The sequence below is a fragment of the Diadema antillarum genome, unplaced genomic scaffold (assembly GCF_040938485.1).
Source record: "Diadema antillarum isolate AM-2024a unplaced genomic scaffold, OU_Dant_1.0 seq00001629_RagTag, whole genome shotgun sequence".
Lineage (NCBI taxonomy): Eukaryota > Metazoa > Echinodermata > Echinoidea > Diadematoida > Diadematidae > Diadema > Diadema antillarum.
Window position 1 is genome coordinate 713,804 of NW_027272338.1, and position 15,054 is coordinate 728,857.

The following is a 15,054-nucleotide window of genomic DNA, read 5'->3' on the forward strand; positions in this document are numbered from 1 at the left end:
CCCGCGTGATATAATCATCATTGTATTAATCAGGTGAAACGTATGCTACTCATGTTTGTGTGTTTGTTTGTTGTCCGGTGAGGTGGCATGGTTTTTTGTTTTTTGTTTTTTTTGTTATAAAACTATTCTTTGTTCATGTGATTATTTCCTCCTATTCTTGATCAAGGGTTCGATATGTTAAGTCTACACAATTTGATGATTTTTTTTTTTTTTTGGTATCCCGGAGTACCAAATAGAATCCTTTATTTTATTAACTAGGCTTGTTTGTTGTTGTTGTTTGTTTTTTGTTGTTGGTGTTTTTTTTTTTTTGGGGGGGGGGGGAGCTGTTTCCTGGGTTATCAAAAAGTGGGTTAACGTTATTGTTAGTGCTTTACATCAAGGAATATTTTCTTGCAATAATTACATCAGCAGTGCAGCAGCATCATCCACCAGCACTCATCACACACACACACTACACCAGTGATTTCAGTGTCATACACTGACAGCAGCTATACACTATACACGAGTACATGTAAGACATAGAATAAGTAGGCCTAAACATAGGAAAAGATTAATCAGTACACATAGACCCGAAAGCCGATTAATCAGAGACGAGACTGACATGACAACAAACATCTATGAGACAAGACTAGCATTACAAAATAGGCAACGGAAGAGACAAGACAAGGCCTACATCTATTTTCAGTTTGACCACACGCCACTTCAGCTTTTAATCACTAATTTCATTGTTTGCGGAGCGTTCATTTTGATTAAGGATGACCACCGAGTATATTAATTACATATGTAAATAATATGATACAAATGCTATGATCGTAGCCGAGATATTAAAAAAGCTAAGATGACGTCACAACAGATCAATGTATACCAGCTTGGGTGCGCTAACTAGCCCTGTCTAGGTGGGGGATTACTATTTTAGACACCACCACATAACATATAAAGTGTACAATATTGTAATGATTAAACACCAAGATGATCAAGCTTATAAAACATCTGGATATTATGTACATAATACCAAGAAGTTTGAAACTCACTCCATGATAATACCTGTACAATACAATAATTCTGTACTCCTTACTCTGTCAATTCCATGACTGTACAAACATCCCCACCGACCACCACGCATCAACGGTTTCAAAAAAAAAAGTATTATACTTAAGGAATTTGAGAACTTTGCAATTGAGATATCCCTCACTTTAGGAAAAGTCACTGTGCTGAGAGACTTTACAGTGGACTCCCGTTATAACGAAGTCCTCGGGACCGGCAGTTTTCTTTCGTTACTGTATATCGAAATTTCGTTATAACCGAACAAATGAACAACACAAATACAAGGGCTACCCTCCGTATGTATTTTTCTTTTGTGGACCTTTATGTATGACATATGTTGATTTTTAGTACAGAAATAAAACAAACAAGCAAAAGCAATAGAGTGGATAATGCTGCGGCCTGAATTTTTACTTCCTTGTAACTGGAATTTCGTTATAACCGTGTTCGTTATAACGGGAGTGCACTGTATTACCTCCTCCAAGAAGGTTTTGTTTATATCTGTGTTAATTTTCTGTCGGTCGGTCCAATAATTACACACTTAAAGCATAATGCATTTTGGTAGTGATCCGGGTCACCGTCTTGGTTCAGGATTTCTGAACAGTAGATTTCGCGCTTGCAGTTACTACTGAGAGCACGCATCAAAGTCATGTGTCGCTCTGTGAGACCCTCGGAGACACTGCGCTGATTGTCAGTAAGTACGGCGGAGGCGGCGGCGGCTAGTCGTCAGTGGAAAAATGTTTTGATGGTCAAGGAGTCTAATGACGCCCATGATCTGAATGTATGACTCTAATAAACATAGGGTGGGAATCACAATTAATGTTGATGGAAATGAGCTACTTGGCTAAGGTATTTGCTCTCCGAGTGTTTTGTTTAATAGCCTCTCATTTTCTTCTGTTTTGTTTTCCGCTGGGATCGTCCATGTAAAACACATGCTACAGCTGTATTATTGTCTTCCAACCACAATTTTTGCAGGGTAACGTCAAAATGTTAATTCGTGGTCGTTGTGCATTAAGAAAATAAAAAAAGGCTGTGTAAAATTCAAAGATAAGTTGTTTTTATAAAGTGGCAAGTATGCTTAACGCACCATTTTTTCCTCGAACATTATCTGACTTCTAGTTTAATGCTCGTCTCTCTTTTAAGTGCCCAGTTCTTCAAATATTCAGCAGGAAAGATCCACACAAAAAAGAGACGATCTGCTTAACACAAAAAGGAATGCCATTCCGTTTGGTTCACGAGCAGACAAAGATAACAAGATAAGGAATTAAGATTCGAAAGGGTTTCCGACCTGCTTCCCGAGACAGAAATAATGCTGACAGTCATAAGATGTTACGGTCAAAGTGGCATGTGATTATTGAATCCACGTCGACCCATGTCAGCAATTTGGTCAACTTGATTTTTAAAAGAGTATTAATCACCTCCTGCCTGCAATATTTGGCCTTATTCCAGAGATTCGTTATTTCATGTTTTCGTTGGACTATTAATTTGAAGGATGGTTACACGGGGACCATGTTAATATCAATTCTGTGATAGTAAGTATTTTACGCAGATTACACAACACCAGAAGAATGCCTTCGTGATATGTGAAGAGTTTTGATAGATTATGAGTTGAATAGTATAGTGAGAACGGAATCTTCATTGACGTAATGATGAATAAATGTAACTATTTTTTTACAAAGGTTGCGATTACACTGAAGACCTCGTTCACAAACCCACAGTTGTCAATCAGGCTGTTACACGGCGATGTATAAGCCTTCACCTACCCTCCTATCATTCATTTTTTTAAATTTTATTTCATTTATTTCCAAATTCTCATTGAAATAACAAAGAACAAAGTGAAAAAAATAACATTACATAAGGTAACAATATACAGGTACAAAAAGAAAAAAAGCACAATGGAGAGAAAGAGAAAAAAAGAAAGGATTACAAAATGAAATTCTATCAAGAGAGAAAATGGAGGGGCCAGCAGAGGCCATTGGACTTTCTACGGCTGGGCACCCACTTGAGATTTTGTGTACATTATAAGATACGCTAGAAAAGAGGGGAAGAAAGACAAATAAAAGAGGCAAACTATGAGTGACAATTTACGTAAAAAGATATATATTGCAGACATCACATGAACGTTTGGTTACATTTCTGCAAAGACTTCAATTATGGTTATTCAACAGATATCTTTTATATCTGCGTTTAAAAGAGGCAAGAGAAGGACATAACTTCGTTTCATCAGGCACCGAATTCCAAACACGTACTCCTTGATATTTTCACAGATCTTTGCGATGTAAAATATCTGAGAAAAGTAAATACAGGTCAGCAGTTTGTCTAGTTTTATATAAATGAATATCTCTCGTATATTTGAACATACATGTATTATCAAAGACAGAGGGAAATAAGTTGTGAGTATTCGTATACATAAAAGAGGTGGTTTATTATTTACATATATCAAATACAGTAAGAAGCTGGAGCTTTTTAAACAGAGGTTTGGTAGGTGTTAAAGGTGAGAATTTATCATCGCACGAAATGACCTTTTCTGGAGTGTGAACACACGATTCAATAGAGATTTTGAACATTGGCCCCAGATTATTGAACAATATGTTAAATGCGGCAATAATATTGCCGCATTTAGTGGCATTATAGTGGCATTAGAGTGGCATTATAGTGGCATTATAGATATAATTATAATAAAATCCTTAACGATAACAAATGTCTTATCCTATAAATTACACCTGTTGCACAAGATATTTTATGTAGAACATCATCTATATGAGGCGCCCAATTAAGATGTTCATCGAACATAACACACACACACAAAAAAAAATGATGTACAAGAAACTCGCATTACCTTTTGATTATTCATAACATCAGCTGCTATGTCATCTGATATTCTCTCTTTTTTTAAATATCGACTTGACTAGCCCAGTCCGTGATATCATGGGACGTTTACGCCCAACTTCAGTGAAGTACATGCATCTGCATGTCATGTCGGGTATTCCTCCACCAGCACTCCATAGGGAATCTCACATGTCGGAACTGGCTAAGAAGCCACAACAGGACACATCTCACCTTCACCATAACAACAGCCCAAAACCTCGACAGCCAACCCCTAGGCTCTTGTCCATTGTTTTACTCGCCAAGCAGTATCGCTTGCAAACTCCAACTTCAATCTTATGGAGCAGTGGAAGCATAACTGGCAAGAGGCGTCATGCCATGCGCAGCTCACAATCCATGCTATATCGCCTTCGCACTGGAATCGGTCGTTTTTATCGCCGATATGCACCAATGAAGCCTTCGTTCGTCAGCAACTTGTATGTGTGGTGCTTCAGAGCAGAGTGCGGACCACATCCTGTCAGAGTGTAGCAGGCTTGGACCTCCTAGGGAACCTATCAACTTGATCATCCCGAGTCGTAGGATGCTAACGGCAACTTTTTGACGCAGTGTAGCAGCCGTAGTATAGTAGCTAGCAGACCTCAATAACGGACGAAAGAAAAAGAAGGCCTGCGTGCATCTATTTCTACTCTCAACGGCAAGGCCTCCTAGCTGCTACATTGTGCCAAACGGGAAAAGGATATGAACAGAACTGAAGAGGACGATACCAAAACTAAACTGATACCGAGAATTTAATTTTCATTCCATTATTAAGATGTCTTCGTTTTAGAATTTGTGACGCTGTACGGATCCTTTCTAGGGCGCGACCATGAGTTCCCAAGAGAAGGCAATACACAAACGTTGATGCGTTGATGTTGTTAAACCTGTGTGCACTAAAAAGTGAAGTTACTTCACAATGGCTGTATAGAGACAACGCGACCTTCGCACTTTTTTTGTTTTTGCTTTCTGCTGATTTGTATATGGAAACTTTTTCTCGATATATTTTAGCCTCCTGGTACACGTACAAGTGATATAAATGCCAAAAATTCTCCATTCTATTTACATGACATTGTGTGATCCGTATAATGCGACTATTAGAATGATGTTTCACATTTACATGGCACCATATACCTGTGTACAATGCGTTCAAAGGTGCGCAGATTCCTCCAAAAGAATTAGCAATTGAATGCCTGGTGAAAAATGAAAAATGAACAAGTGGTCTTAAGTGAGGCTTTCAAATACTAGATGACAGAAATATTCGCACCCCAACTATGGAATGAAACAGATTCCATCTAAACGGAGGTTGAATTTGTAACAACGCGAGGGGTCGCGGTATCGGCTGAGTCATTTGACTTGACAGTTCCTTCGTGGGGGCATCTGAACTTGGATCTTGCCCATTCGCGCCACAGCTTTCTAACCCTCGCATTGAGACCGAACGACCAGAAGATTAGGACGCCTTGTGCAGCCGCAGATAGAGTGTAGACATAAAAGGCTCCTGACAGCTGCAACCCAGCAGCGATGAAGCTGACCACCCATCCGAACCCCATAAGACTGGAGATCTGCAGGAGAAAAAAGAGAAAACATGATATGGATTAGAATATAAGGCGCTGAAATTATTGTTTGTTTGTTTTTTTATTGCAACCGTTTTACTTCTCTGCATCGAGTTCCTTGCGAAATACTGAAAACCGAACATAAAAATACCCCCGAAAATGCTTCCTCGCCCCAGTGCAAATGTGCAGTTCCGCCCGTGCACGTGCGCGGTTATCCACATGAAGGAGTCTTAATAACCCCGACTGAACCAATGAATTTCAGGATTGCGGAACCTGAATGTTAATTAATCCACCAGGACAAACAAAGTATAAATCATTCCGGAGTTTTAGGCCTTGTTGTATATTCGATAATTAAATAAAGGTCATTCCTCGTAGCCGTTCTGAATAATATGAGCTCAGTTTAATCATCTAATAATGACATCATCACTATCACTCACGGTAACACTACAAAGGAGTGATTGCGATACTTTGGGGTGCCATACGTTGGCATTCTAAATTGACTTCTCTCTCAAACATACATGATATGCTTGATATGTATATCCCGCACAATTTGCATGATTCAAACATAATCTAAACACCCTGGTGCAAAAATTTGGGTCATCTCACGATCCTGACACGCATGACTTATACGGCCCACGGGCTTGTCACGAGACAAAGTAAACAATTGATAAGGCCCATTAGTCAGACAATAGGCAAACAAGGCCCACGAGTCCGGCACTAGACGAAAATAAAAGACCTACGAGACGGACATTACGTGTGATGAAATGAGTGTCGGACTTGTGAGCCTTGTTTGCAAAGTCTCGGATGCATGGCCATGCCTGGACCTGTTTTGCCTGGTTTCGGACTCGTGGGCCGTGTTTGCTTAATGTCGAACTCACGAGCCCTATTTGCCTTGTGTCGTGCATGGCACGTATAAGTGTTGACTAGCAGAGGGCAACCGAATTTTCGTTCAAGTGAAAAATATGCTCATATTCCCGAATTCGCTGTTTGAAACAAGTGAGCCACCCAGATGAAATCCGGTTCAATTAAGGAGAGTACGTTGTATAAGCACTAAACACGTTTAGGGTTGTGCCATCAAACTTTCAAACATATCATTTCATTCACCAATCATGTGATACTGTCGTCTTACACTGTTGAGATGTGCAATAGACCTATTGGAGAATGATGCAATAATGGAGGAGGCATACAAGTCGCCATTTTAATAGGGAGATTTCTAGTTTTATGTATCATTTACCTTCGTATAGATGACGAGGTCTTTTCTTTTCTCTGTCTTCTTGTTGCAGGTCAGAATGTCAGAATCGCTCGAGATAGCTCTAATTTCCCTTATCGTCAGAATAAAGAGTATCAAATTCAGTGTGAGGCTTAGTGCAATGGGTACCAAAAACACGATAACGTTCTCCTTGAAGGGATATATCCAGCAGCGCTTTCCACCATATCGCAGTGACAAGACTTCTCTCCCCCACAAATGAGCGCAGAGGCAAAGAGAAACGAAAAGTCCTGGGACAACCCAGCCGACTATTGCACATTTGCAGACATGATGTTGAAGTTTTGCCCCAAGTGGCCGGGATCTTGCTCTTGTGAGCGAGAAGCTTCGATGTAGATGCCAGGCAAGAACATTCATCCAGCAAAACGCAGCCAAATAGAAGAAGTGAGTAAGCACGGCGACTGCCTTACAGAGAGCTGGCCATTGGGAAACGTAAGTGGCAGGATATTCTAGTAAAAGTTGACCGAGCAGGAGTGCGACAATAAGATTGATTATTGAGATACCTTGAAGGTTTTGGAGGGATTTCAGAACTGAGTATGTTACCAAGGTTGCCAGGAGACCAAAAGCAGACAAACCGACCACAGAATGGCTGAAAATGATTTCAAATTTCGATATTGGCCTGATATACAATCCGCTGTCTGAAATTTCCTGCGTCCAACACACCAGCGCACTTCCATTCGGGAGCAGGACGTAATCACCAGGTTCGATGAGGACGTTCTGGAACACCAGGGCCTCGGCCCCATTGCCAAGATCACTTCTTTGATACGTGTGAATCAGAATGAACGGGCAATCGAAAATATCTTGGCGTATTCCGTAGAGATGAAACTCTTGATTCATGACAAAGCTGGTAGTCACGTTATCACGTCTGTATATTGTCAGGTTATCCCACTTAAGCGGGAGAACGTAGGTCCCGTTGAAGAAAATGTAGTTAGATCCTTGTATACGAACCGGTTTGAACATGGAATATTGACCGCGATACCAAGCCCCCGTGGTATTCGCAAAGGAAGCGGCACCCTCCAAGACACAAGACTGGTTGAACTGTATTTCTTTCTCTGGGCAAGATGAGAAATTGATGGCGTGCGTAAAGTTGTAGATGTTGTTCTCGATCACGAGACGGGGCGGTAAGTCTCTCGAGAGAATATCGAATGAATCTCGGACGCTTTCTCCAGTGTCGTCTATTGTGATTCTCACAAATTCCAAAAATAGTCCCAATCCATCAGGAGCACATGGTCGCCCGTCACGAGATCGAAGCACGGAATATGATGAATATATAGCTTCACAAGGTGGCCAGTTTTCGTCCTCCGCAATGCACCTCGAGTTATTCAACCTCCAACCAGCAGGACAACTCGGTCTGACAACACTGTTATCTGATAGAATTGGTATCCCTTCCAAAGTGTTCTCAACTGCAACCACATGGACATCAAATATGACAGTTTTGACTGTTGCAAATGCAAAACTTAGAGGAACTCGACATGAGCTGAAGTATTGTACCTCATTCAGTCTAAGAACTGAGTGACAAACTGCACAGTATTCATTCTTGAAGGGGACGCCATCGACGTAGAGTAAGGACGAAAATCTCTGGCAATTTTCGATTACAGATGAGTTATATCCAGTGTCTTCGGGACATGTGTTTATAATCTCATTATAAACAGAAAAGTTGCAAAGTCTAGGCGGGGGAATAGAACTGTTTTTAAAAAGTATGAAGAAACGGTTGGATTCATACGAGCTCATTGATCCGTTATTAGTGTAGTAGTCGTAAATGACGTATTCACCGACTTCTGATACGTCTCTCGATCCATGGCACACAGCGCAGTGTCTGTTGGAATAAAAGACCCCTAGACCATCAGTTACGATTGGTTCATTCCGGATTGATTCGCACTGTTCAACAACGGATGCATTGGTTTGGCCTCGGGGACATCTGTTGACAAGCAACCAGTTTTTGGAGCCCTCTGTTGTCTGAATATCAATACAATTCCAATACTCAAGAGTTGGTATATCATGTTGCCCTTTTGACTGTAATGTCACAGTAACATTGAAATCCTCACAACAGTCGCCAAGGGCGGTACAGATCGCATCACAATAACAGTGTCTGGGTAAGTTTTCTTGGCATGATTCTGGACAAGATTTGATCACGACTGGAAGTGGACTTGACGCAGCAATCACATTGTCTGTTAGACAAAGAGAAAAATCAAGAAGATCATAGTATAATACATGTATTGCTTGTGCAAACTAATTACTTTCGATGCTTCTCTTCTCTATATCTGATTAATCCTTGAGGCCTATCCGAGCGACAAAGTGTGTTTTCGGGATCCCTTTATTTCTGCGTTATGTTGATGACATGATGATATTTAATGTTCATTACCAGCTTTGGAAGTAAAATGTCAAATTCTCTGTTAAATTTCAATGTCATGTAAAGATCATGAACACAGCCTTTTTTACATACATATTCCAGTAGATAAGAGAACTTGTAGGCCTATTATAGAGTTTATATGTGTATATATACACTCAGCAAAAAAGTAAGTTCCCCCTCACATTTTTGGATATATCTCAACAAGTATTTCCCCAATTTTCATAATTCAAACCGAAATGGATAAGGAATCTTATTACGCATAACATGAGTGGTGGCAGATCATTGCCACCAGATATCATTATTGGTGTGAAAAAATGCATTTTATGTCAAAATGCATGGAAACAAAAGTTGCACTTTAGTGATTTGCAATGACTTTTACTCAAATAATCAAACAATCACTCATGATTCTGAACATTTAAGCATGGTTTATCGCATATTTCTCTCTCTTTCTTTTCATGAGCATACAGTGAAGTATTTGATAATTGATATGTCCACTATACGCTTCAATAACCAGCCGGCATCTCGTCCTCATACTGTCAACTAAAGTTTGTACTTGGCGCTGCTCAATGTTGGCCCATGCTCTCTACAAGATGCGCTGAAATTCTTGCAGTGAAGTGTCATCTTTCAACTTCTTGCTCGCTTTCCGCTTAATGATATCCCAAAGATTCTCTACTGGATTACAGTCAGGGGATCTTGCAGGCCACTCGATAAGTTCGATGCCATTTCCCTCAACAAACTGATCTACAACTTGAGCGCTTGATGCAAAATGGCCATAGGCACGTGGATGTGATCAACCCAAACTGGAATTACAAACCACATGGCTTCTACCATCATTTTCATATTGGAAAGGCTATTGTTTAAAAAGTATGCATAACATCTGTTTAATAGAGAAGCACATTGTACCTGAAGAAATTCCTGAGAGTCACACAATTTAAAAAGGTCACTTGCTAACTTACATAGGAAATGTATACAATATGCTTCATATAGCCTGAAGTGCAACTTTTTTCCCATGCATTTTGACATAAAATGCGTTTTTTACACCAAAAATGATATCTGGTGGCAATGATATGCCATACATGTTATGAGTAATGAAATTCCCTATCCATTCCCGTTTGAATTATGAAAATCTGTAAAATACTTTTTGAGATACATATAAAAATGTTAGGGGGAACTTACTTTTTTTGCTGAGTGTATATATGTAACTCCATCATATTTCGGATATTCCAATTCTTCAGCTGACATAGCTCAACCATATATCGTTACCATCATTTCAGTCCTAGCCTGTAAAACAAATGTAAAGTTTCTATACATTGTAACGTACATCCTTTTCCTTATCCTTTCCTCGCAACCAATGCTGCGCTCTCCATAGCTGACTATGATAAAATACCAGCTCTCCAAACTGCCAAAGTTGGATTGCCTTTTATTTAATATGCACTGCACAAATATTGTGCTGTAAGTTTTTATGTCTTGAGTGGACATGAATATGATGTGATTGTATTCAACTGAATTGAAATGAATCTTCGTTGATTATTGAATATAAAAAATCATAATATTGAATAGATCTGTGATTGTTGCTTCTAGAGTTTTTAGATAAGGAAGACACAAGACATTGATCGGGCAAATGACAAAGCATTCCATAATTTATTATTATTGCATTATACGCACTGTATATTACATGTATTTCATCGTTCTAAAATCCCTGTCATTTTCAGACAAGCGATAGCACTGTCATCTTCTCGCTACATGTGTGACTGCATTGTTTCGTTTCATTTTTGCTACGTGTAATGCTGATAAGATGCTCTTCACAGTTTGATGCAAAGTACTGAGTCTACTGACCTGTAACTCCACATGAAACGCGAACATATGCCGAGCACGTGCCGTTACTGCGGTCATCACTTAAGAAGTAACAATTGTCGATTTTTGTCTCATTTCCTACGCATCGCGGGGCCTTGATGAAAACGGCTGACGCATTGATGTCGTTCACTGGCATGACGTCATAGTTGTGCACACCCATGTCTGGGAACCCAAACATCCGACATGTAACATTGGTTTCGGCACGTCCCCAGAAGGCCCCACACACCTTACTCCATACACCGTCTCTGTATACCTCGACTAAGCCGTGCTGTGGGTTGCCATTTACAAGTCGTACTAGAAGAAGAAGAAGAAAAAAAAATAACACATCAATTTGGCAATCTGCCTTACTGAATCAAAGCAAGAAGTTTTTATATCACAGGAGTGAGAATGTGCTACAACAGATCTTTCTCAGTTGTATGTCATCCTCTGTGCAAATGTATTTCTAAGATCTCAGCTTCTTATGCAACTGCGGATACAAAAATACGCAGATACAAATATGTTTGACAGAGAGAAACAATTGATAAAGATCTGTCATAGCACAAATTTGCTTTGTGATAATACTTCCCTTTAAATGAGGCATGATCTTGGTTAGCTTGACAGTGTGTGTGAACACAACAATGCAATTCTGAACATAATCTTTTCTTGATGGGATTTTTTTCTTTGCGTGTGTATGTGATTGTGTGTGTGAATTTCAACAATGAACAATGAAGGGTGAATGCATAGAAAAGTTTTGCAGTCCTCGAGACCAACGTATAAGAGTCGTGGTCTCCCGCAGTCGCACCTGATGTGCAAATAGCGTTTTTTTATGAGTGAGAAAAATTCTTTTACTAATTTCAGTTGAAGAAATTAATCTTTACTAGCTTCTGTTTTTTTTTTTTTTTTTTTTTTTTTTTTTTTCGGGGGGGGGGGTCTCTGACATATAATGGTTTGTTCAACTGTTTTTCCCCCTCACTTCATGTCATCGCACTAAATTTGAGTGTCAAATAAGTCGCAGTATAGGTTTTCATAATGTACAATGTACGTTGCGCTTACCGTAAAAGTCACCAAACATGTATGGTAAGGGTGTTACATTTATAATTCACTGAGGTGAGGTTATATAAAAATGAATAAGTAAAATAATTTCCTCTCCATCGAAGTACAAAGTAATAAACAGTGACGATAAATTATATACATCTCGTATTCGGACACAGCTATTTCCGTTTTTTTTTTCTACATCGTGGGAGTGTGTATGTTTTCTTTTGATTCGTCCATATTGTATCATTATCTCGTGTGGTCCAATGGATCGTGACGAGAGAAACCTTATTAAATTTCAGACGAGTTATGCATACAGTTATACAATGAATCCTCAGATCCCTTTTACTTCGCCATAATTGCAGAGTGCATCAAGGATTATCCAATTCCAATCACATTTAACGCTTGAGTAAAACAAGTGCCAAATCAAAGCTAGAAAGAACTTAGCGAAAAAGAAAAAATAGTGTGTTTTCTTTTTTTTAGTGTTGCTCAGTCATCAAAGCTTAGGTTACAAATTTTTCACATGATTTAGGTGCTAATTCAAAGTAATCTTGCCTGTTTTGTTCGAGCAAATAACGCCTGCATCTTCGGCGTGACCACAGTTATGGATTCCGAGTCCATTGTGAACACACGCCAGGATGTTACTTTCGTCACCCTTGCACATCACTTCGTCCAGTAGAATTGGTCCTGAGCCGGGGCCAAACTCGGCGTATGATGCCGGTCGATCAACCCCGATGTAACCTAACATTGAGCAGATCACATGGGCGTCTTCGATGTCCCAGTTGTCGTCACAGACAGTTGACCATCTCCCATCAAATAGTAGTTCCACTCGCCCTTCATGGGGGCCTTCTCCGCCGGCCAGTCTCACCATTTCCACTCGTCCTGTTGGGGAATGGATGCTGTGTTATTTACCTGCCTTCAGATGCGTGAGCCGCTATCATTAATAGCTTTCTTGTTAAATAGAACACACATGGATTCACGTGGCACAAGTAAGATATACGGCTAAATTCTGTAAACGTTACATGTATCTCCTGCATTCCTCACTTCAGAAGGATTCTCCTTCAGGTAAAGCGAAACAGTGTCTCTGCTCGAGAACCATTCTCACGTCCAACATGGTAATGATTTAAACGAAATATTATAGTTATGATGGAAATGGGTATTGGTATAAATGAAAACATGAAACTACAGACTCTTACTGAAAGAACACACCACCCCTGCATCTTTGTAATGGTGACAGTTATGAACCCCGAGTCCGTCGTGAGCACACTCAAGGATGTCTCTTTCGTCACCCTCGCACATCACTTCGTTTAGTAGGATTGGTCTCGTGCCGGAGCCGAACCGGGCTCGAGATACTGGCCGATCAACCCCGATGTAACCGAGCATGGAGCAGATCACACGAGCATCTCTAAAATCCCAGTTGTCGTCACACACCGTGAACCAAGTTTCACCAAAAAGTAGTTCCACCCGTCCCTCATAAGGTCCGTCCCCGCCGACTAGTCTTACCATTTCCACTCTTCCTATAAAAAGAATAGGTACAGGGTTATCTGCCAACCTGATAATTGTACCAGGCGCTATTTCTTTTCTGGTGAAGACAAACATACCGAAATTCAGTCGGTGCTGTCGAGACAACAACAATGATAATGATAATAACAAAAACAATAATAATGATAATGATAATAATAATGATAACAATAGCAACAATAGATAATAGTTACCTTGCATTATAAAACCATCAAAAAGTTGCCAGACATGCATTTATAATTAAGAGCAGATCTTTAAAATGATGTACCAGTATGAATAAATACAAATGGACTAAATATTGGAAAGAAAACACACATTCTGGAAAAGTTTGAACTGAAGGCTCTGAAGTACAGGGTCAAACGCAAGCGCTTTAGTCTCTACCAAGCTGTGCTGGCTATGCGATGAATGTGACGAAATACAGGATGTCAACCACAGGAGCAAAAACAATGAAGGGATTATCAAATTAAGCTTACATTGAGCATGCTTATTAACATATTCTGTCCACGATTAATGCCAACTTTCAAAGCCGTAGCATTGTCCTTTCTTAAGTCATTTAGTTGAAAGTGAAGTGTACAGGGTTTTTAAGAAATGAAATGGGGACTCTAAAGACAAACATAATCACACTATTAAAAAAAAACAGTGTTCAAGAAAAACTGCTAAAAACACAATTTCCTGTTCGCTTTATGATCCTAAACTTGAACGTAATGTAGAAAAAGATTTGCTTTCTCAGAAAATATGTTAAATTCAAGATTGGCTAGGTTGACCCACTTTACCTCTTTTCAGAAAAATTAGTGCGTGCGAATTTTTGTTTGTTTTGTGGAGCACGGTCACATATAGCACTTAACATCGGCTTTTCCTATAGGGCACGTACCTTTATTATCTTCTTATTTCGCTTGAATTTTATCACTTCAGGAGGCAAACGAATTATTCATATTAGGAAAGCGTCGTGTGGTACCTTTGCGCTGAAATCTCTTCCGCAAAAAACGCAAAAAAAAATATAATTATATAACCTAATAAAGTACAGACTCATACCGGTCGTATTTACGCAGACAACCCCTGCGTCTTCGTCGTGGTCGCAGTCATTGACCTCGAGTCCGTCGTGAGGACACTCTAGGATGTCACTCTCAGCACCGTCGCACCCCACTTCGTCAAGTAGGATGGTACCAGTTCCAGAACCGAACCCTGCCTCTAAAACAGAGAATCCCAATCCAGGATGACCAAGCATTGCGCAAACAACTCTAGCATCGCGATTATCCCACTCGTCGTCGCAAATGGTAGACCACTGTTCGTTATAGTACAGCTCCACTCGGCCTTCCAAGGGACTCCGCCCACCAACCAGGCGTACCGGGGTTGTGATTCCTTCGAGGAAAAAGTTGTGTTCAATAATTACGATTTAAAAAGAAACTACATTGTATAATCAAACTTCTTTCCTTCCCCTACCATACCCCGGAACCTTCCCCCCTTTTTTCCCTCTATTTATTTATCTGTCTATCCATGAGCTGCATTGTATATTCTGCGTATTGATGTTTTCTGGATGTACTCTTACAATAAAAGTCTGAAAACGTCTACAGTTTGACTACAAAGCCTGAAGTTAAGTTGGA

At 39.9% G+C, this 15,054-nt stretch overlaps 1 protein-coding gene across 1 annotated transcript in view; it reads right to left on the reverse strand.

The window, feature by feature from the left end:
- The window catches only part of LOC139711247 (scavenger receptor cysteine-rich domain-containing protein DMBT1-like), a 107,351-nt gene extending 92,673 nt beyond the window's left edge, over positions 1-14,678 (reverse strand). The window contains exons 1-3 of the mRNA XM_071623161.1: positions 14,486-14,678; positions 13,222-13,449; positions 12,488-12,814 (exon numbers count right to left, since the gene is read on the reverse strand). Coding sequence (XP_071479262.1) covers positions 12,488-12,814; positions 13,222-13,449; positions 14,486-14,678 — 748 coding nt within the window. The remainder of the gene's footprint in view (positions 1-12,487; positions 12,815-13,221; positions 13,450-14,485) is intronic.
- Between the last annotated feature and the right edge of the window lie 376 nt (positions 14,679-15,054).